The sequence below is a fragment of the Coloeus monedula genome (genome assembly GCF_965178545.1).
Source record: "Coloeus monedula genome assembly, chromosome: 24".
Taxonomy (NCBI): Eukaryota; Metazoa; Chordata; class Aves; order Passeriformes; family Corvidae; genus Coloeus; species Coloeus monedula.
The window spans coordinates 983,683-1,006,239 of record NC_138804.1 but is presented as its reverse complement, the minus strand read 5'-3'; the positions used below and the strand labels follow the sequence as shown (position 1 = coordinate 1,006,239).

At 51.1% G+C, this 22,557-nt stretch overlaps 4 protein-coding genes across 9 annotated transcripts; 2 read left to right on the top strand and 2 right to left on the bottom strand.

Moving 5' to 3' along the window:
- The first annotated feature begins 955 nt into the window (after nt 1–955).
- SYF2 (SYF2 pre-mRNA splicing factor) lies at nt 956–3,675 on the top strand. The gene is made up of 7 exons (XM_082296557.1): nt 956–1,033; nt 1,113–1,223; nt 1,667–1,792; nt 2,008–2,125; nt 2,242–2,332; nt 3,154–3,252; nt 3,337–3,675. The coding sequence occupies exons 1-7, from the start codon at nt 977–979 to the stop codon at nt 3,500–3,502; spliced, it is 768 nt and encodes a 255-aa protein (XP_082152683.1). The 5' UTR covers nt 956–976; the 3' UTR covers nt 3,503–3,675.
- Nucleotides 3,676–4,346: 671 nt separating this feature from the next.
- Nucleotides 4,347–9,132, bottom strand: RSRP1 (arginine and serine rich protein 1). Its single transcript, XM_082296556.1, has 6 exons — nt 8,909–9,132; nt 8,710–8,765; nt 6,995–7,585; nt 6,524–6,678; nt 5,301–5,384; nt 4,347–4,869 (listed from the first exon to the last, which is right to left on the bottom strand). Exons 1-6 carry the CDS (start codon nt 8,977–8,979, stop codon nt 4,681–4,683), a joined length of 1,146 nt encoding a protein of 381 aa, XP_082152682.1. The 5' UTR covers nt 8,980–9,132; the 3' UTR covers nt 4,347–4,680.
- Nucleotides 9,133–9,200: 68 nt separating this feature from the next.
- TMEM50A (transmembrane protein 50A) lies at nt 9,201–12,050 on the top strand. Of its 3 annotated transcripts, none has more exons than XM_082296513.1 (7): nt 9,201–9,276; nt 9,712–9,823; nt 10,428–10,540; nt 10,622–10,689; nt 10,805–10,897; nt 11,305–11,365; nt 11,614–12,050. In XM_082296513.1, the coding sequence occupies exons 2-7, from the start codon at nt 9,731–9,733 to the stop codon at nt 11,657–11,659; spliced, it is 474 nt and encodes a 157-aa protein (XP_082152639.1). In that variant the 5' UTR covers nt 9,201–9,276; nt 9,712–9,730; the 3' UTR covers nt 11,660–12,050. The 3 variants fall into 3 exon arrangements, with proteins under 3 accessions (XP_082152639.1, XP_082152641.1, XP_082152640.1); XM_082296515.1 differs by having other exon boundaries at nt 9,256–9,306; XM_082296514.1 differs by lacking the exon at nt 9,201–9,276 and adding an exon at nt 9,379–9,404.
- A 398-nt stretch (nt 12,051–12,448) lies between these two features.
- On the bottom strand, nt 12,449–21,933 carry RHCE (Rh blood group CcEe antigens; the record flags this gene model as incomplete). Of its 4 annotated transcripts, XM_082296741.1 has the most annotated exons (11): nt 21,636–21,933; nt 19,404–19,442; nt 18,740–18,926; nt 18,384–18,534; nt 18,109–18,250; nt 16,359–16,516; nt 15,803–15,940; nt 15,440–15,585; nt 14,737–14,816; nt 13,610–13,683; nt 12,449–13,322 (listed from the first exon to the last, which is right to left on the bottom strand). In XM_082296741.1, the coding sequence occupies exons 3-11, from the start codon at nt 18,904–18,906 to the stop codon at nt 13,296–13,298; spliced, it is 1,083 nt and encodes a 360-aa protein (XP_082152867.1). In that variant the 5' UTR covers nt 18,907–18,926; nt 19,404–19,442; nt 21,636–21,933. The 4 variants fall into 4 exon arrangements, with proteins under 4 accessions (XP_082152867.1, XP_082152866.1, XP_082152865.1 ...); XM_082296740.1 differs by having other exon boundaries at nt 19,316–21,933; XM_082296739.1 differs by having other exon boundaries at nt 19,404–21,933.
- Nucleotides 21,934–22,557: the final 624 nt, after the last annotated feature.

The window sequence follows — 22,557 nt, the reverse complement described above, 5'->3', positions numbered from 1 at the left end:
GGCTGCACTTTGCTCCACGTGCACGGAAATTCAACAAATCCCAGCCTAGAGTGGGGGCTGTGGAGAGGGCAGCTGAGGGGAGACCCCCCAAACCCCAAACCCCAGCGGGACAATCCTCTCCTTCCCCTCAGCAGGGCCATATAAAGACATTTCTTCCTCTCCCCAGCCCCTGCGTTCCGGGGTCCCGTTCCCTCCTCGCTGGGGAACGCTGGGTTTGATATTTTTAATCCCTCAGCAGGCACCGGGGCTTGGCAGCAGAAGAAAGTGAAGTTAAAAGGGAACAGAGACAGTGGGGTTTGCCAGGGCTGCCTGCCCGGCCGGCCCCTCACGGCTGGGGCTGCGATTCCCTCTGCTGGGAGCTCACGGGCCACAGCTCGAGAGAAAAACCGGCTCAGCCTCGCAGTTTCTCTCATCCACAGGGCTTTGGGAGCTTTTCTTCAAAGGAAACCAAAAAATCCGGAGCCTTTCTGGCTCTCCTGTGCACGCAGAGAGACTTCAGGCAAAGATGCGTTTATATCAGTACAGGGATCAATTTATAATAAATCTCCATTTAAGGCTGGGAGATCCCAGCCACTGCAGCAATGCCATGGAAATGTTGACTTTCTTCGCTCAGAAGTTGCAGCAAAACCTTTTTTATTTTGTGAAAGCCGTAACTTTGCCCCTGTTCTGGACACCGCAAAAATTCCTGGAGAGGCCAAGAGAAGCTGCTGGTGGTTTATCATCCTACACCAGGCATTGCCCTGCATCCTGACGGCCTTTTCCAGCCTCAGCGATTCTGTGACTGTGGTTCCGGGACGGGGATTTTGTGGATTTCGGGATAATTCCAGGACCCAGCGGGAGGCGGCGCAGGGCGGCGGCAGCACCTCCCGCACGCTGGGGGGCGCCCGGCAGGACGCGCCGGAAGCCGGAAGCGCCGGGAGCGCCGGAAGCGCCGGAAGCCGGAAGCGCCGGAAGCCGGAAGCGCGGGCGGGGCGCGATGGCGGCGGCGGTGTCGGCCCTCAGCAGTTTGGGGGTGCCCGAGGCCGATGTCGGGGTGAGGAGGGGACGCGATCGGGCGGGGCGGGGGTCCCGACTCCCTCCCGGGGCCGCTGGCTGAGTGCGGGTCGTTTCAGAGCTCGGAGGAAGAGGAGGAGGAGGCGGGCCCCGGCCCGGCCGCGGAGGCGGCGGCGGAGCAGAGGCGGGAGGAGCGGCTGCGCCGGTTCCGGGAGCTCCACATGAAGCGGGTACGGGGGACAGGAGCGGGACCGGGCAGTGGCTGGCTGGCGCTGGGGGATGGGATTCGGTGGTTCTGGGGTTTCGTGGAGCAGTCAGGGGGTTTCCTGGTCAGTCTGGAGAAGGTTGAGAATGGATCCCGTCAATCCACACAAATATCCCCCGGGGGTGTCACGGAATGGTGCCAGGAGCAATGAACATGAACTAAAACACGCCGTGACGATGGCAGAGCCCTGGAACAGCTGCCCAGGGAGGGCTGGAGTCTCCCTCTGTGGGGACATCCCAAACCCATCTGGAGGTGTCCCTGTGTCCCCTGCTCCGGGTGACCCTGCCTGGGCAGGGGGCTGGGCTGGGAGATCTCCAGAGGTCCCTCCAACGCTCAGTATTCTGGGATTGTTTTATGTGGGGGTTGGGTTTGTTCTTTGTGCTCGAGCAGTGCCGTGTTTCCTTCCAGTACGAGGCCTGCAAGCTGAACAGCCAGGAGGTGGTGGAGGAGGACAAAAGACTGAAACTGCCACCAAACTGGGAAGCTAAAAAAGCTCGGCTGGAGTGGGAGCTGCAGGTGCAGGAGAAGAAGAAGGTAAAGAACTCCCTCACAGCCCAGGGGCCTGCAGGGACATCCTGACAGCCTTGGAGCTTGCACAGGTGTCACCCCCCAGATCTGTGTCCTGTTTGCCTCCTGGTTGTTTAAATCACTGTCCTGCACTGGGGGTTGGCTGGGCTGAGCTGGGGGGTTGTTACTGGGTTGGGTGCCTGGGTTTTTGCTGGGAGTGGGGTGCTCTTTGTGCTGTGCAGGAATGTGCAGCCAGGGGGGAGGACTACGAGCGGGTGAAGCTGCTGGAGATCAGCGCCGAGGACGCCGAGAGGTGGGAGAGGAAGAAGAAGAGGAAAAATCCCGATCTGGGATTCTCAGGTAACGGCTCAACTCCACAGCTGTGTTCATAATGAACACCTGTGTTGGTATTTTGGGTGAAAAGGGAACAGTGAGATCAAACCCTTCACCAATTCTGACCCCAATTCTGTCCCCAGATTACGCGGCGGCGCAGCTGCGCCAGTACCAGAGGCTGACCCGGCAGATCAAACCTGACCTGGAGCAGTATGAGAAGCTCAAGGAGCAGTAGTGAGTCCTCATTTCCATCCTCTGCTACCATCTGTGGGATTTCTGAGGGATCAGCAAACACTGAACTCTGAAATCCTTCCAGCACATGCCTGTTCTCCTGGACACTGGGATGTTCTTTAACCTCAGCTGGCCCTGCTTCAGGAGGGGTGGTGGGGTAATTAATGAGGTTCATTTCTTCAAATTTGGGACTGCTGAGTTGGAAGAAATATTTGGTCAATTAGGTCACGTTTCAGTGTGTAATCAGTCACTTCCTGCAGCAGGGTTTGGGTTTTTTAGGCAGCCCAACTTGGTTTAAGGCCTGAGTGATTTGCCCAGTTTGCATTCAGACAGATTTAGCATTTCAGGGGGTTCCTGTATCTTTCAGAGGCACCTGATGGTCCCTCCCCCTCAAAATAATTGAGCTTGGATTCGATGTTGACGTTTTCTCACTCGAATCTGGGATTCCCATAGCTGAGCGAAGTGTGACAGTGGAACTCAGCAAAAGCAGCAAAACCACGAGGGCACGGAGGGATGGGACAAGGGCTGAGGGCTTCAAAGTGAAAGAGGGGAAATTTAGGCTTGATATATGAAAGAAACTCTTCCCTGGGAGGGTGGGCAGGCCTTGGCACAGGGTGCCCAGAGCAGCTGTGGCTGCCCCTGGATCCCTGGAAGCGTCCGAGGCCAGGCTGGACGGGGCTTGGAGCAGCCTGGGATAGGGGAAGGTGTAGGGGTGGGACTGGCTGATCTTTTAAAGTCCCTCCCAACCCAAACCCTTCTGGGATTCTCAGAAACCCCAAAGCACTCCCCAGGTGTGTCACTGCTGTCCCCTTGCTCTCCTCCAGCGGGGAAGCCCTGTACCCCACCTCAGACAGCCTCCTGCACGGGACCCACGTGCCCTCCAAGGAAGGGGTGGATAGGATGGTGGCAGACCTGGAGAAACAGTGAGTAACGGGGGGGGGGGAGAGGGGTGGGCCAGGGGCTGGCGGTGCCGCAGCCCCCGGGGCTCAGCCCCTGCTGCCTTCCAGGATCGAGAAGAGGGAGAAGTACAGCCGGAGGCGGCCCTACAACGACGATGCCGACATCGACTACATCAACGAGAGGAACGCCAAGTTCAACCAGAAGGCCGAGAGGTTCTACGGGAAATACACGGCCGAGATCAAACAGAACCTGGAGAGGGGCACGGCCGTGTGAGCCCGCCCGGCCCAGTTCTTACCCGATTTTAACTTGTATCAGAAGCTTGCAGCTGTTGCTTTCTCAGATCAGTGCTGTTCAGTGTGCTGGAGGTAATTTGCATAATTCAGCTGTAAATAGCTTTTACTGCAGCTGGTGCCGTTGGTGCTCTAAATAAAGGCCCTTTGGACTGATTTGGGAGGTGGTGGTTGCTCCTCAGGGTTGTTTGCCGGCAGGATGAAGAGCAGTGGGACATTTCCCCAGTCCCTCCCAGCCCCAGGGTGGAATTCCCTCCCCCCTGGCAGTGCGGGGACAGGATAAACATTGGATCCTCCCAACCCAACCACTCAAGCCTTTCTTAAAGCAGCTTCCAGACACCAGTACTCAAATTCAGTTTATTTTACTAATTTATTTATACAAAACCCGGGTTTAACCAGTTACTGCCAGTCCATGCAGCAGCCCCTTGGCTTCCTGAACTCCTTTCTCCTGGAGCAGAGGTCTGGAACGCTCCTGGCCCCCCTGCACCTTTTCCTTCCTCCCTCACAGGGGGCCTTTGGAGGCTGCTTTTGAAGCAAACCAAATAAATACAATCCTGTAGTAACTCAAGTTTGGCATCAGAAGGAGCAGAAGGGACAATGTGACAGTGGGAAGGGCCATGGATTCTGTGGCAGCGGGTAAAATCCTACAGAAATTTTCACTTCCAGAGGGGTACCCAGGGAAGGAAGAGGCCCTGAAGGAGGCAGGATCCACTTTTGGAATGACCCAACAGCTCTGCTGTGTTGCACCTCGTGAGAGGAGCTGGGCAAGTACAAGCTAAACCCAGAAAGAACCACGTAGAGCACAGGTCTAACACCTCACACACTCAGCCAGTGCAAAACTAAACTTTATTCACTTGAAGTAAACAGTTACACAATGTAAATCCAGGTGTTCAAAGAACAGCTACTCAACTATGGTTTAGAAAAAGTTACCCACCTGCAAGTTCTAGTCCAATAAAGCATTACAAAATATTTACAAATATACACAAGACTCCCATCTGTGGCTTCTGGATCTGTGTGCTCTCTATCTGAAAGAGAAACCTAAGATTCCAAAAATTAAGACCTCAAAATAAATACTCAGTATTAACAAATCTTCAAGCCCATCAGCAACCTCCAGCTCTCTACTGAGGGGTGTGAAGTGCTGCAGTCTGACAGTGACTCCCATCAGCGTGCCCGGAACAGGGAGCTTTTGGGTGAGAAGTTCAGGAATGTTTTCTTCTCCTCCTTCTTGACAGGAACCCACTGCCCATAGGGGCTCCCCTTCCTGTCATCCTCTCTGGGTGGAGAAACGACTGGCTCCTTAACAACAACATGGCTCACTGGCTTCTGCAGGGCAGGCTTGGCCATTGTGTTCTGGAAGAAAAAAAAAGACATTTCCTGTAAGAAAAGGTGCTAAAATCTGTCACTTTGCAAAGGGTTTGCATGTACTGATCATATAAATCGTGTAGATGGTTTCTCTCCAGGTTTTGGAATTGGTGATGCTTATACTGGGAATCAATCACGTGCATGTATCTGACATGGGAGAAATCCCTGAATCCTGAGCTTGCATTACTAAAATGTGGAACTTGAAATAAGGTGTGTTTTAAACTAGTTCTAGTTTTAAATTGTTCAGGTTGAGGGTAAAAACCTATTTCAAACACACTGCTGAGGTGTATTCACAGTGCTCTACCACCTCCTCCAAAGAACTCATTATCAAACATTAAATTCCTTCTGTCACCACTGTTAAGATCTTTATTTGGGAAAAGCCTGAGCCAGGAGGGCTGAAGCGCTGGAATTCCACTTACATTAGGGCTGAAGGAAATGCTCCTCTGTATGGCTGCTCTCTCCATGCCACCCTTGGCCACGTCCTCAGCTGCACTCCCAGGTTGCTAAAGAAGAGCACACACAGCTTAAGTGGGGATCCCTCACCCAGGGAAGGGCAGGCAGTCACTACACAGCAGAACTTTCTGTGGAGCGTTTCAGGTATTTAATCTAAAGTAGCTGTAAAGCTACAACAGAGCAGTGCTGAGCCCCACTGAGTGCAGTCAGCATCTGACCAAGGCAGCTGGGCCAATTCCCGTGGGAATGGAGGCAATTCCACGCCCCAGTTACGGCTCAGAAAGGACTCAAAGTCACAGCACGAGCTGCCACAGCAGAGCAGTGCCACAGCGAGTGGCAGCAGGTGCTGCACAACCATCCTGCAGAGCTTTGGAGAACGACAATAAACTTATCTGCAAGTGATGCAGGCCTCTTCTTCTGTACTCTCTCAACATCTGGAATATATTGCATACATTTATGAAAGGGATGCCTGTACCATTTGTGTCAAACCCTCAGCAAATTCACTTCCAACAGCAGCATCTGCAGTTACTGCAGGTTTGTATTTACTGTGCTCAGGGTAACACACCATGACAGAACCAAACTAAAATGCACTTTAAGCTGCTCCAGTTTCTCCCTCCCTTCAATTCACAGCAGCTACAGCCCACAAAGTCCCTTAATTACCACCAGATTTTCTTCCTCATGTCTGGAACCATAGTCATGATTTCTATAAGACAGAAATAAAGTATGTAAAATGCATTGTGTGCTTGGGCATGGAATTTCTGGGAAACAGTTTTGTTGCACATGAAAAACTTTTAACAGTTAAAAAAGGCAGAGAGATTTAACCTTAAAAAAAAAGGAAAAAAAAAAAACCAACCCAAACTATTCACTAGGTTTGGCAAGGAGACTCCTGGTTTTAGGTCAGAAAGGCATGAACTAGTGGAATTAATGGGAAATATCCCATTAGGAGAACAAGTCAAAGGAACAAGTCTCCTCTCCTTCCCCACCTGTCCCTACTGGACACTCAGGGGATCAACCACCTCTGACTGGGCCTTTGTGCTTCCAGCTTAAGGCAAAGCCTCGAGGTTTCTGGAGAAGTTTTTGTCCAAGAGTTTGAACTTGTAAGCACAACCTCCACAGTTAAGCTACAACACAGCCATGCAGACAAGTCTAAGAGCTGTTTACCTTTTCAGGGAGAACACTCCATACTTACCTCAGCTGACTCCATGGCTTCCTCACGCTCCCGCTTCTCGGTTTTGATCTCTTTGGCAGGAGCAGAGATCTTCAGGCTTGCTGGCAGGACAATGTTATCTGTTCCCAGGGCTTTGGCAGCATTGGCTTTTGCTATTTCCAGGAGTTCCCTCTTGTCTAGAAGAGAAAGGAATAAAAAAAAAGTGCTTTGTGTCATGCTAAAATCCACATGTAGCTACTCAAACAAGCCTAAAATCTGCAGGTTTTGCATCTATGCAAGCATCATCTGGGGTTGATTTCGTCACAGCCTGTCCCCAGTGCCAATAATGTTCTGAAGAACAAGTTTTGTTAAATACATTTGTCCAACCACACCAAGGTTTTCCTTCACTTGGGCTTCACAAACCAACCAAGCAAAGGAGAATTCGCTTGCTTCAAACAAAACCTGGTTTTAGGCTCTCACACAAAGGAAATCTTAAAAAAACCCCCAAAGTACCTTTTTCACTGAGGTGCAGAGGTGACCTACTCCGAGACCGTGTCCGGGACCTGCTCCGCCAGCTCCTGTAGGCCTCGGGGTAGATGGTTCTCCCAAAGCCGTAGTACCTCCTGCCCCTGGAGCGGGACCTGCTCCTGGAGTAGGACCGCCTGTAGTAGGCCCTGCCGCGGGACCAGGAGCGGCTGCGGGAGCGGTGCCGGGGGTAGCGGTGCCGGTAGTGCCGGGGCGGGTAGCGGCTCCGGTAGCGCCGGTAGCCGCGGGAGCGGGAGCGGCTCCGGGAGTAGGAGCGGGAGCAGCGCCGGGAGCGCCGGGAGCCGTTGTGCCGGGAGCGCGAGCGGCTCCAGCTGCGCGAGGAGGCCGAGGAGGAGCTGCTGGAGCGGGAGCTGCACGAGGAGCGGCTGGAGGAGCGGCTGGAGGAGCTGGCGCAGCTCCGCTTGGAGCTCACCGACGAGCCCCTCTTCTTGGGCGAGCTGAGGCTCAGGTCATCCATGAAATCCGTCATGTCGGCCGTTCTGCCAGCGTTTGTCTTCTGCACGCTCTCAGCGGCTGGTTCGGGTTTGGCTGCTGTTCTGCAGTGCCCAGTCTCTGTTCCTGTGGGGGGAGCAGGGGAAGGTCAGCATTTATGGGCACCGCGGCGTTTCCTCAGCAACAACAAACACGGTGACACACGGGCAGCGAGGGCAGGGGTAATTAAACACCCCAACAACCCCCAGGCATCTTCCAGTAACAACTGAGTTCTGCAACTCCCTCTGCTGCAGTCAGGCATAAAACTGAGATACGAGGTTGTATGAAAAAATGCTTCAGTTTAAACCATGAATAGTTCTGTGTGGAATTTTGGAGAGAGGTAAGTTTGTGTGGGTTTTAAGTGTAATTCCTTTTGCAATACATTTTTTTGCCCAAAAAGGAGGAATACCTTGACATTCTTGAAAAGAATTTTCAAAGCATTTTATTTTCCATCTATCCTAAATGCAGCCCCTTGCATCTACAACACGAAAAAACCATTTGCCTTCCAGATCAGAGTCTTCTCCTACAGCTCTGTAGAGGTTTTTACTCCAACAAGGGAAAATGAAAGTACCTACTCTAAGTATAAAGCAGCTAAGATCTTGCCTACATCATGGCATAAAACTCCTGGCACACAGCTCCATGCATCCCAGTGCGTGCAACAAGCTGCTGTTAAAAACATTCCACTCAAACAGTGCAAAACCCGGGCGATGATTCCGTGGCCGTGACTCGTACGGGACGCAGCGCTCATTATGGCTCTATATTAATAATTAAAATGGCTGTCCCTGGAGTGGCAGCCATTTTATAGCTACAAAGGTTACTCGGGGTAAGGATCTTATCACCAGACTTAAGCCCTGACTTACGTAACCAGTTTACAGTTTAGGGAAGCTTGCTTTAACACGGCATTTCTATTTAGTGCTCAGTGCAAAGCGACGTTAGGCAATAAATCCAACCCCCCCACTGAAATCTGTAATTTATGTTCCGTGAGAGCCGTCAGACGCCCTTCTCTCGCTACTACTCCAGTTAAAGTTTCACTCCGTCACCTCTAGCAAGGGCCAAGGTCATACGGCTGGAACGGTAAGAAGAGAAATCCCGAAGCGCCGCCCGGCATCGCCAACCCCCTCCCGGCCCGTGGCCAGCCCCGTCCATGGGGGGGGCCCATCGCGGCTACCGGACCCCCGCCCCCGCCGAGCCCTCAGGCGTCCCTCACTCACCGCTGGGCGCCGCCGGGCACGCCCCGCGCTGGTTCCCCTGAGGCACCTGGGCGCTCCTGGAATAAAATAAACAAAAACCCATAAAAACCCACCCGTAAGCGATTCACGGCCCTCACCCCGCAGCGGCCACCGCGACCGGCCTCTCCCGCCTCCCTTCCCCGCCAGCTGCCCCCCGGCCCGCGCCGCTCCGCCGTCTCACCGGCTCCAGCCGGCCGGGCTGCCCCCGCACGGGTCCTGAGGGGAGAGCCCCGCTTCGTGAGTCACTCCCATAGCGCCGGGCCCGCTGCGCCAGCCGCGACAGGCGACAGAGCCGCGATAGAAGCAGGACAGAACCGCGACAGAGTCACAACCCGAACGCGCCTCCGCCCGCTCCCGCCGCCCGGCAGCGACTGAGGGCCGGCGCAGAACCTTCCAGAACGTCCCTCCCGTTGCGTCACCCGCGCGCTCACGGCGCACGCGCGCCCCACCCCCGAACGCCGCTCCCGCCCCGGCGCTGGGGACGCGCCCCCCGCTCCTGCGCGCGCGCGCTGCGCCTGCGCGCGGCCGCCGCCGCCGCGTCCCGTGACGGTGCGCGGGGGATGCGCGGGGGCGCGCACGGTGCGGGGATGCGCGGGGGATGCGCGGGGGATGCGCGGGGGCGCGCACGGTGCGGGGATGCGCGGGGGATGCGCGGGGGATGCGCGGGGGCGCGCACGGTGCGGGGATGCGCGGGGGATGCGCGGGGGATGCGCGGACGGGGCTGCGCAGGGTGCGGGGGGTGCCGGTGCGAAGGGAGGTGCGTGGGGATGCGCGGTGCGCGCCCCGTGACTGCGCGGGGTGCGGTGCGGGGTGCGCGGGTGCGTCCCGGCGGGAGCCGCCGGTGGAGGTGCCCGGTGCGGCGGGCACGGCGCGGCCCCGGCTCGGGCAGGAGCTGCGGCCGGCCCTCGGCTGTGCCCCCGCGCAGAGCTGCGCTCCGCTGCCGCCGGTTTCCTGTGAGAGCGAACCTCCCTCTTCCTCCCGCAGTTGTTGGCAGTGCTGAAACATGTCCGGGTTCCTGGAGAGCCTGCGGTGCTCCGAGTGCGTTGATTGGGGCGAGAAGCGCAACACCATCGCCTCCGTGGCCGCGGGGGTGCTGGTACGGCCCCACCGTGCTCGGGACTTTGGCTTCTTGTGGCTTTTCTGTCGTAAGATAAAAACTAGGAGCAGTTTGGGAGTCTCTTCTCCCGCATTACTTTGGAAGGATGTGAGGAAACTGCCTCAAGTTGTGCCAGTGGAGGTTTAGGTTGGATAAAAGGGGAAATTTTTCCACTGAAAGGGTGGTCAGGCAGTGGTGGAGTCACTGTCCCTGGGAGTGTTTAAAAAAACCGTGGATGTGGCAGCTGGGGACACGGTTTAGTGGTGACCGTGGTGGTTTGGAATTGATGATTTTAAAGGGCCGCTCCAACCGTAGCAATTCCAGGGAAAGGAAGAACAGGGATACATTGTCCCTGTGTGTAGCAGCAGAGTTACTGACAAAATCTGGCCTGGTTTCCTCCATCCATTTTTTTGTTCAAATTTCACGGTTCTACCTAGGAATGAACTGTTGGAGTGGGTAAATCCCTGACTTGGCAGTCAGCTGGATCCTAGACTGACAGCAAAACTAATGGTGTTACCAGTTTGGTCTGGGTTGGAGACTATAAGGGTGATTTTAAACATCGATGTCGTTTTTAAGCCGTTGTGTTCTCCCTTCTTTCCCCCAGTTTTTCACAGGCTGGTGGATCATCATCGATGCCGCTGTGAAATACCCTCAAGTGGAAGACTTCAACCATTCCTACCATGCCTGTGGGGTCATAGCCACCATTGCATTCCTGATGTAAGGATCCACCACGCTCCCAGCAGTTAATTTGTGCTTTTAAAGGAGAGGCTCAGTCCCATTTTTGTCCTGTTTTCCCAGGATCAACGCGGTGTCCAACGGGCAGGTGCGGGGGGACAGTTACAGCGAGGGCTGCCTGGGCCAGACAGGTACCTGGGCTGGGGGGCACAGCCATGGGGACACCGAGCCTCAGGAGCTGTGCCAGGGGGGGTTTGTGGGGCTGGGGTGTCCCACAGGCACAGAATATCCCCCATCCCGTTCCAGGGGCTCGGATCTGGCTCTTCATCGGTTTCATGATGGCTTTTGGGTCCCTCATTGCTTCTATGTGGATCCTTTTTGGGGGCTACGTGGTTAAAGGTAAGACTTGACCCTATTTTTGAAAGTTTAAGGTGTTTTAAATGACTCCTGAATTTTAGAACTGGTAGTTAGATGGTTTCTGGGCAGGCCCAGTTTGAATATTTTCTTAACCCTACACACCACTATCCCATATTATTACTATTGGGATAGATTTGATCTAAGTACAAAGTTCCTCTACAAACCCAGCTCTTGCCCAACTGGGAACTCCATGGATATAATTAAACTGCTGCAGTTTTAAGGGAATAATTCCCTGGGTGAACACTTATTCCCAGAATACAAATTACTGAGTTCCTGCACATTGCTCCTAAAGCCTCTCTGCTAAATTAGCACAAGGGAAAATGACGTCAGGAATGGGATATGCTTGAAAATGACTTCAGAAAAAAGTTATGGGGATTTTTTTCTCTTAGAAAAACCAGTGGTGTACCCAGGAATAGCTGTGTTTTTCCAGAATGCATTCATCTTTTTTGGGTAAGACTGTCCTCTTTTATTTGTTTCCTATTTAATTGGCTTTTAATGATAAAAAACTGAAACTTGCTGTGATCTGGTTGGTCCTGAAGTCCTGTTTTGTAACCAGACCTGTGTGAAGAAACTGGGATCTGTCTGCACAGGTTTCACTCAGGAACTGGATTAACAAATACCCCGATTTGCTCCTTGAAATCCCATGTTTAAAACAAGAGGAATTTGATTTGTGGTGTCCCTTGGTTGTGTTCACACAGGGGCCTGGTCTTCAAGTTTGGTCGCACAGAGGATTTGTGGCAGTGAACACCCCTGGAGTGCCCTGGGGTTTGACTGCACCCCCCAAAGTTTTGTAAAAGCATTTTGTAAACCTTCCATTGTGTCTAAAGAGAATCAAGGAAAGCTGAAAGCACTAAACCCAGCTCTATTCTGTTTATTTTTTTTTTACTCTTGTATGTCCACTTCAGTTTTGTGGTGTTTTTGAGAAATGTAAAATTGCTACAAACAACAGTGGAGTCACTTTTCTAAAATGATGTTTGTTACAAATAAAAGGAGAGTGGAATATGGATGTGTTTAACCAGCTGTTTCTATGATGTTACTTACAATCCAAAACTTACTAAAAATGCTTTAAAACAACCTTTTAACAGATGTTTATTAAATATTTCCTATATCTGGACAATATAACCATGTCTCCAATTTCAAAGCTTGCTGGTGTGTGACTTTTCTTGTGTAATACAGAACTCTGGTAGTTTGGGAATTTTTTTTTTCCCCCATCCCTGAATATTTCTTTTATCCTGTGGTGATAAAGAGGAAGTTTTTGGGAAGTAACAACTCACAGCTGTGTGTAGAAGGTGTGGGCAGCTGCTGAACTCCTGCTGGCTCTTTTGGGAGCTGGGAACAAGGAAAACTGGCCCTTCCTCTGCAAGTCTGCATTCCTTGGAAGCTGCCTCCCTTTGTAAGGGAAGGGATCTGCTCATCCCAGTGAATGAATGAGGTCAGTGAGGCTCATCAAAGGACTCAGCCTTGTCACGAGTTCCCTCATTCGTTCCTCACAAGGGTGCTGAAGAAAGAAAACCAGCCACATTTTCACTCCTTTATTAGGTAAGCACTTCTGGAAGATTTTCTATGTCAACTATTTTTGAAAGTAGGAAACACCAGGATCACAATTCACTTAAAAATGAGGGTTCAGAGAATCATCTGTCCCCAAAGTCCCTGCACTTCCAAAATTGGGTGCAGGCAGCACGGAGGCCCCTTCCCCCAGTGCCCCTGTGCTGCTCCAGGCTGTCCCCTCCCAGACACTGCCCTGAGCTCTGTTTGTGTTTTACATTTGGCAGCAAACCCCAGGGACTGCAGGAGCACCATCCACAACTGAATTTCTTGCCATCAGAACCTCCCAACATCCAACCCCAGCCATGTAATGCCAGATTTTTCCAGGAGTTCAGTCTGGCAGGATGCAGAGTTCTGGCTCTGCTCCAGCTCACTCATCAAATCCTGGCTCGTCAAGGCCTTCAGCAGAATCATCTCAGCTTAAAAACTTGAGTGCTTTGCTAGATAAGAAGTGCTCCTGGAAAAATGACACTTTAAAATCCATCATTTTGGCTTGTAAACTCGGGAGCTAAAAATAGTTTAATGTTTCCAAGCATTTGGATTGATAAACCATGAATGCAGCCAACTTTTTTGTACATATCTTACAAAAAATATTCAGGCAAGGCCAACAAAGCAGAAAAGCTGAATGCATTTTAAGTTTGCATCTGTGAATTCACACTCTGCATCTTTCAAGAATAACTAGAACAGTTTAGTTTTTTGAGTGTCCATGGGAGTGGCTTTTGTGGGCCTGAGAATTGATATTTCAGTGCTCTTCGAACCCATCATAGCTGTTCAGTTTTTCTGGTGACAGAGGAAAATCTTATCTTGGTCTTATCTGTCATCTGGGATCCTCCATTCAAAATCCAACAGACAAGTGGGGAAACTGTGAAGACAAACATTCTTCTATCAGAACATATCAAATCATCACAGAAAAAAACCCCTAAACCAATGGAAAATCTGATTAGAAGCTTATTTTCACCCATTATTTCTGTAATTCAGATACAACCTCACAGCAGCACCAAAAGGCCTGTGTTTGTGCATCAAAATGTGCTGGGAAAAGGAATAACCCTTTTTTTTCCTTACTTTTAATTCAAATACCTGGAGTTCTTCATCAAGGTGCTAAATGAACACCCCTCCCCCCAGGGAATCTGACATGATTTTGAAACTCACCTCCCAATAAAATTGGTCATCAAAGTACTTTGAGACATGCACGGTCTTAAGCAATTTGATGTTTAAGATTAAACCTGTTGGTAAAAAGAGAAAGACCCAAAATAAACATAAACAGCAGGGAAAGGGGAGGATTGTGTGGAACAGGAGGGGTTTTTTGGTAACATTTATCTAAATGTAACAGATCAAAACACAAATTCAGACCTAAATCCTTCAGCAGAGCCCCCTGGCTCAAGCTGGCCTTAAATACAAAAAGAGGCTTGCCAGGATCAAGGCGTGGGATATTAAAAATGAATTACTTTAGGTAAAACCCCATTTAACAGCTGCTAGATTATAAAAATACATCAAAATGATGAATTTCTTGCATGAGAAGTGCCTGTGTATTTAAAATAATCTGGTTTATCAGCACTGCTGGTTTGGGATCTCTGATGGGAATCTCTGGATTTTTAAACAATTGGTTAAACACTGAACGTCTGGTTCTTTCAGATGGATGTTTTCTAAAAATCTGTTCATTTTTCATTACATTTAAAGTAATGCAAAGGTTTAAATAAATTAAAACACACCCAAAAAATCAATGTAGGGTGTATTGCCCAACAATTTTCATTGGCCATTTCCCTGCTACTCCAGACAGAATTAGGGGCTGTGGAAAAGCAGCAGCTGCCACAAACCAGAGCATCCCACAGGAGCCACCTGAGTGCTGCTGCTCCCAAAGCAGCAAAAAGTCCCCAAAATCTCAAAATCTCCTGATCAAAGGGCTGCAGCTGGGCTGAGGCAGCTCCTGATGTTATTGAAACTTTGCACATTTGCACCAAATGGCCTAAAAAGCACCAAGCCCCAGATTGGGGCATCTTCTGTCACTAAGACAATACCCAAATGTGGAAGTATTTTCATCTTCACACCTCTCCTGTCTGCAGTTTGAAGGCAGCTGTTAAACCTTGGTTAAAATAAAACTTCAGCACTGAAAGAATGGTGCTGCTGGGTTATTTCTGTGCAAAACAGCTCTTCTCCTTCAAAAGCCTGGCTGGGAAGAGTCCCTGGCATTCACGTTTCCATTGATTCCACAAGTAATTTACCCACAGAAACTTGCTCCAAGGAAATAAAGAAATCCCTGGAATGCTTTCAGTACTGACCTGTAATCAGACCTGTTATCAAGGCAGTGCTGATGGTCTGGCAGAAGGCACCAACGTCAACAAAGACCAAATAACCCAGACTGAAAAGCAAGAAAAGTGTTTCACCTTTTACAGTTGCTGAATTCAGCATTGAGACCATGAATGAATCTGTAGCTACAGAGCATTTCACATCAAAACCTCTCACAGAAACTGTAATTCTCAAACCTGTGCAGCTGCAGGGAGATGTTTTAGGAGCACACCAGAAGCCTAATACAGACTTCGGAGGATATATTTTGTCCATCTTTTGGTATTAAAACTTCATTAACTTTGTTCCATTAAGAACATGATGAGAAGCGTCAGGCCTTCATGCTGCATTCTGATTTCTGCCTCCCTCCTAAGCTCCCCAAACCCTAAAATGAGCCTTGGAAGAAGGCACATGCCCAGCCTTCATCTCCTGTGTCTGCTGTATTTAATATCAAACAAACAGAGAGACAGAAAACAGGACCCAAAGCTGATGTCAAAGTTCTGACCCAAAGTTTGCTCAATTCTCAAATTCCTCATTGCTGACTTTTTTTTTGTACTTCAGGGATTATCTTGGGTTACCTGATATAAAACAATGTATCTGTGATGACATTCAGGCTCTCTGGATGACTGAGAACTCTTCTCAGGGCACACTGCAGTAATGATTATTTATCTTTACTATTTAATACAAGAATTTATGTACCTGGATAAATTATTCCATTGTGTAGAAATCCCTTTTTCTACGACACAGAGAACAACAGCAGCCACAGCTCCAAGCACAGCAGGCAAACCAAAAGTGAAATGAACTCCAGAAGTGTCCTGAAGCTTGAAAGCAGGATTAAAACACCTCTGGGAAGACAAAAAGGTTAAATTGATACCCAGAAACACAAGTTGGTAATTGCAGATCAGCTGTTGCAGACCTAGAGGATGAAAGTTGCAATCCTGCACTCTGCTCAGAACACCTCAGCTTTCCCAGTTTGGGAAAGAGGTTTCCCTTGGAGTGTCCTGCATTGGAAAAGAAGTTTATACAGCTTATACAAGAACCATTTCAGGGTTTGAGCATTACCTGTAAACAGTGAGATCCTAAGATGGTGATGACACCGCCAAGCAGCCCCAAAATCATGGCAATCCAAGGGTGCTGGATGCTGTGTGCTGTGTAGCTGATAGTGACCCCTCCAGCCAGGACTGCACTGTGGATGTGAGTCTGTACAAGAAAACAGGAACAGGGAGTTAAGGGACTTTTTACAAGGGTTTGTAGTGATAAAACAATGGCTTTAAACTGAAAGAGGGAAGGTGTAGATTAAATATTAGGAAGGAATTGTTCCCTGGGAGGGTGAGGAGGCTGTGGCTGCCCCTGGATCCCTGGAAGTGCCCAAGGCCAGGCTGGATGAGGTTTGGAGCAACCTGGGGTAGTGGAAGGTGTCCCTGCCCATGGCAGGGGGTGGAACGAGGTGATCTTTAATGTCCCTTCCCACCCAAACCACTCTGTGAGTCTGTGACTGTCAGGCTGAAATCCCGGACTTGGCTTCAGTTAACAGTTCTTGTATTTTAGTGTATACTGAGGGTAACAGGAAATCTCTTTTAACAGAAAAAACTCATGCAGTGTTTTCCCTCATCCTTACCATCCTGAATTTGCCATCCTTGGAGGTCAGAGCAGACAACATGAAGGCAGTCACAGCACTCACTGCGAGGGCGAAGTAGGTGTTGAGCACTGCTTCCTTCTTGGAGTCAGCCAGGATAGAATTGAAGCTTGGCCAGAGCACCCAGACAAACACAGTGCCTTGGGGACAAGGACAAGAAACCCTCTGAACCACAGGGAACCCATCACTGCCTGTCTCCAGCAGCGTGCTGTAATTCCCTAACATTTCCCAAAGCAGAGCCACCCCTAAGACCAATCCCAGCGAGGAACTGTCAGTGTCACCCTTCCATGACCACACAGGCTTCTCTAACAGGAATGAAAACAGGTTCTTCTGCTTCTGTGCCCCTAATTGTCAGCACTTGGGAACCCCAGGCTCCACGGAGCAAGTGCCCTGCCTGGCAGGATGCATTTTTCCATGCATGCCTAGGGATGCACGTGCACAGAGCAAATGCCAGCCAGCAGAGGGAGGTCGGTGGCCTCAAAGCACCTCACGTTGATCCCACACGGGCCCGTGCCCCTGGGCTGTGCACAGACACCAACACAACCAACCAGCAGCTCCTTTGGCATTGTCCACTTGTTGTATTTTGTTTTCACCCACTGATGTTGTGTTCCCCACCCCACAGAGGTATCAGACCCTTGTGCAATCCACCTGACAGTGACATCTGATGTGTTCTTGTCCAAGACCACTAACAAGTGACACAGGCACTGTCACTATGAGGCACAAATCCAGTTTCCAGCAGCCCTGGCAGGTACTGATTTTGTACCAGCTTGTCTGGGCTCCTTGAAATCCAATTTCCATTGCTAATATCCATGATTTCAGTGCACCAAGGCAGAGATAACCCTGCCTCAGACTGGAGAGGCCATTTCAGCAACTCTAAACTTATGGTGGCACTGAGGACTAGTGAGATGATTCATCCTATTCCCATTGATGAGGCAGTTAGTCAGTCATAAATACAGATATCTATAAAATCTACTGAGGCATTCTTATGAGGATCTGCTCAGCTCTGGAAATAAACAGCAAACAAGAACTCCAGGGACACGAAAGAGCAGCATTTAAATGTTGTATTCCCTAAACTGGGCAAACACTGACTGAGAATGAGACTCTGTGGACCCCTGCAGGAAGCTCGGAGTTCAGCTGGTGGCAGTTGCACTACAGAAGTTGTGATAATAAAGACACCAAATTGCTTCCATAAGAAAAGGAATGGAAGTCCCAGACACTCAGCCTGTCCTCCCCCAGCTCCTCTCTCGTGGGCCTGCCTATATCACACTCCCCACCCTTCACCAGGCTTTATCTTTTTATTTATGTTACCAGCAGGGACTGCCTCTTTATATCTCTGTGCACCACCTGGCCAAACAGCCTGAGCTGGGACCTGGGAGCTCTGCTGAAGTACAAGTTGTGAGCTCAGCTTTGGACACAGTCCCTCAGCAGCAGGCCTGGACAAGCCCAGGGGGACAGCTTGGCCAGGAAAGGGAGTGCTGAACCTGGAGAAGGAGCAGTTAACCTGGAGTAGCCTTTATGCTGAGGTGACAAAAGCAAACTGAGCCCCAGCTTTGGCAGGAGTGGCCTCTGGGCCAGGTAGGAAAACAGCCATTGTCACAAAGTAGGAAGCAGAGCAGCAGTTTCTGTGCTTGGCTGCATGCAGAGCTGCATTTTGCACTCAAAACCCTCAACCCTCCCTATGGCCTCCCTGCAATCCCTTCTTCCAGCTGAGGCATTAAAGCCAAGGACTCACCCAGCATTGAGAACAGGTCTGACTTTGGGGTGCTTCTGTTCTTGTCCAGCCCTGGGGGCGGCTCAGGGAAACGGGAGGTGACTGCCACACCAAAGTAGGCTCCAAAGAGGTGCACGTGCATCAGGGTGAGGCTGTCTTCGACCTGTACCAACAGAATATTCACCATTTGTGGGCTAATTCAGGCCACACAAAGCCTTTGCTGCAGCTCCTGACAGAGTTGTTCCAAAGTTCCAGTGACATTTTCCCCCATGTATCTGAAAACCCCACCAGGGTACCTGCAGGAATGTCCTGTTGATGCATCTGCTCACATAGAAGATGATTAATTCCACCAGGCTCATCACAATTAACTGCACAGGATTGGCCTTGCCCAGGACAGCTCCAGTGGAGATGGCCACAGCAGTCATGCTCACCACAGCCTTTGCTAGGCTGCAAGAAGGAAAGGAAAACAACTCAGAATCAGGGTGACACCAGGGCAATAAAGAAGGAACGACACAGAACAATGAACTTAAAAACCAAAAGCCCTCTGAAATGCCTCCAAACGTGACTCTGCTCGTTCCCAAACAGGCCCTATAAGGAGGCATTCACCTCCACGAGGAGCAATCAGCAGTTCTGGATTAGTCCAGCTCATTACCTTTTCATACCACCTTCACTTTCCTGTACCCTGAGGAAAACTAATAAATCTTCTACCAGCACAGAGCACTGGACACCAAGAACAATGAGCAGGAAGTTGAGTCCGGTGCTGCTAAAGCCATATCTTCTGAGAACCATCAGGAAAAAGCCAAATCCAAAAATCACCATGTGGTTGACATCTTGAAATTCTGCAGGACAGAAAAAACCAAGACAGCAGTGACATTATTAATGCAGACTGGATTTCTGGTTAAAAAAAAAATCAATTAAAAATCACAATTAACTAAAAAGCCTTCAGATAAAAATTTAAGTGCCACTTTTGTTTAGTACTTGGAAAGAATTCCAGAGTTTTCTTTCCAATCCATAAGTAATCAGAGAAACAATATCCTTAACCCTGAATTTATTCTTACAGAGTGATCTGAATAGATGCCATAAGATGGGGGTTGAGAGGTCGAAAAACCCAACAGAAAACTGACCAAAAATGCAATTCAGTCTTGGATCCCCATCATACCTCTGACATAAATAAATTCCCACCCCTCCTGGTGCTGAAAGAGCAATAAAACCATTTTCTACTTCTCACCAACAGAGCCCGCTGAGTCCCACCCCCGCTGCAGGGCACAACAGGAGCAGGGATTGTCCCTCCTTTCCCAGCAGGGTGCCAGGCTCACCTGGGTAGAAGGTGGATGGTGAGTAGATGTTACCAACATCTGGGAAGCAAAACAAAAAGCGGATGAGGAACAGAGTTTCCAGGAAAAGGATCAGCCAGGGCACGCTGCAGCGGAAGTTGAGGTAGCGGGAAGGCATCGTGCACTCGGTACATGAAGCACCAACACATCAATGATTCCTTCTCCCTATAAAAATGTCCCAGTGCCCTCACACCAATAGCAAAGGAGGTGTGGGGGGCCAGGAATGAGAACTCAGCAGCGATAAAAAGCCCAAGAGGCGTGAGCAGGGAACGGCTCCTTATCTGTGGAGTGTCAGGAGCCCACACTCACCCCAGCTCACACGGGCTGAGCTCAGAGAGTGCCCAGGGACACAGACACATCCAACTGCCAGCACTGCCCCGCTCCAGGACACCTCCCTTGGGGCATTCCAGCTGCTGGGGGCCTGGCAGCTCGGCTAAAGGGCAGCAAAGCAGAACATGGACTCTGAAAAGCGGGATGTGGAAGACTATGCAGAACCAGTAACTGTTGACATCACAGCTCTGCAGCCACATCCCACAACAAAGCTTCTTCTACAGGATGGATCCAACCCAACACCAGGGAATCAGGCACCTGAGGCATTTCCTCTGCCACTGTAGGACCAGCCTGCTGTTCACATACGGCCATGGAAACTGCTCCAGGACACCTCATGAATCCATAGCATGAATCATGGAATGGTTTGGGTGGGAAGGGACCTTACAGCCCACCCAGTGCCACCCCTGCCATGGTGCAGGGACACCTTCTGCTATCCCAGGCTGCTCCAAGCCCCATCCAGCCTGGCTCTGGACACTTTTGGGATCCAGGGGCAGCTACAGCTGCTCTGGGTACCCTGTGCCAGGCCCTCACCCACCTCTGAATAAAGAATTTCTTCTTAATATCCACTCCAAGCCTGCCCTCTGGCAGTTTAAAGCCATTCCCCCTTGTCCTGCCATATAAAATCCCTCTCCCTCCCTTTTATAAGCCCCCTTTGGGCACTGGAGGAACATTAGTCCGTTCTCAGCATTCACGGTGCTTTGTGAACTGAGCCCTCTTTGTTCAGGCAGTTCAGATTAAAGCACTGTAATTACACCTCAGCCTCTCTGCTCTGAGGCTGTTACAAACCAAGTGCTGAGCTGGCACAGCACAGCCTGAGGAGTGCCCAGAAATGGGGAGAAATGTGCTCAGAAATAGGGATAAAGCCACCTGCTGGTGACAGGAACATTTATCATGCAAAATACATGCAGAGAACTCCCAGTTCACTTAAATTTTAGGACATTCCTCCTGCCAACCCAGGCTACAGGGCACAATAATAGTTTTCAAGCCACCTGTGAAAGGTTTGGATTTGTGGCATAGCTTGAACCTTCCTCACATCCAATATCAAACTGCTTTAACATCAAACTGCTTTAACATCAAAGCCCTTTCCCAGCTTTTATTTAGGCCTAATAAAGTTGAATATCCCGACACCCATTTCAGAAACTCCTAAACAACATCCAAAAAAACCCCTTTCCCAGGCATGCAAAGCACTGCCCTGGCTTCAGACAACCCTGATGCAGAAAGATCCACATTCAGGTCCTTTTTCTGTGACCCCGTGGGCAATTCAGACAGAACCAGAACACCTAGTGAGCTTTCTCTAGACAGGGTAATAGCTCAAGCAGCAATTTAAGAATTAATTTAGCTAACACAATGAGCCCTTTTGCTACCTCTTACTAAATCCCATCAGTGTTATCCAGGGAAAACACCCCAAAAGGCGAGGAATTCACCTGTTTTCCCTCAGCATGACACATCGTAAAGCTGATACTCAGATTCACAGCTTAAGCGTCCGAACAGAGACCAAAAGTTGGTGATCTCTGACAGGACGAAGCACAAAGTAACTTTAATGCTAGGTAAAAGTTCTTCCCCACGAGGATGGCGAGGCCCTGGCACAGGGTGCCCAGAGAAGCTGTGGCTGCCCCATTCCTGAAGTATCCAAGGCCAGGCTGGACAGGGCTTGGAGCAGCCTGGGACAGTGGAAGGTGTCCCTGACCATGGCAGGGGTGGGATGGGATGATCTCCAAGGTCCCTTCCAAATCAAACCAATCCGTGATGCTCCGATGCTAAATTAGAGCTCCACTACTAAGAAAACACCCCCATGATACAGCCAAGGGCGCAGCACCCTCCTGGGCCAGTTTCAACGCCGTTTTGGGACCCGCACTCCTCACATCGAGCCCATCACTGCCCGACCCTTGTTCTGGGAGATCCATCATCCCCTGGCAGGCCCGTGGCACCCAGCCCAGCGCCGGGCGAGGTGGCACCGCCACCCTCCAGCCAGCCAAGGCCCGGCGGGGCCCAGGCCCCGCTTGGGCCTCCCTCAGGCGCGGCGCCGCCATTGTTCCTTCAAGGCTCCCAAAGACCACAGGGGCCGCGGGGCCCGGGGAGGGGGCTCCGCAGAGGCTCCAGGCGCGGGCCCAGGGGCGGGGGCTCTGCCGGGCGGCTCCGGGGAGTGGAGGCGCGGAGCCGGGGCCCGGTGCCGGTGCCCGGCCGTGACTCGGCAGCCCCAGGTGGCGGCGGCAGCGACGGGACCCGCCCGGCTCCGCCCTTCGCTGAATGCCCGCCCCCTCCCCACAGGCCGCCCTTAGGGACTGCCCTCCCATTGGCCGAGCGCAGGCTCCTCCTGGCCCCTGATTGGCCTATCCCCAGCACCGGCCGTTTTCGGGCTGCGCGTTCTGCGCTACGATTGGCTCTACCGCTTGTCACTCAACAATGCGCATTATTTATTGGCTGGCGCGGGCCGTCAGTCAGGCCGGGGGTTATTTTGCCCTCCGGTGAGCGGGCGGCGCAGGCCGCGCTGTGGAGGCGGTGTCGGGCGTCACAAACTGTCACTGCCTGTCTTTGCACCTGAGACAGAGTGTCCTCTTCCCCGGCTGCCGATTTGCCAGAGAGGCTGTCAATCAAACGTGAGAGGTGGTGCCTCAGTGCTACGGTGACAGAGGAAATTGAGCCCTCCTTCTTCCGTTTCCGAGTGGATGGCTGAGCTGTCCTTTTATTTTTCTGTTCCTCTTCTATTGGACAATTTCGTTGTCGGTCACCGTACGGGGCGGGAACCAGCCTGCAGGACAGCAGGCGGGAGGAGGCCAAAGTCTGCATCGTAATTGGTTGACAGCCC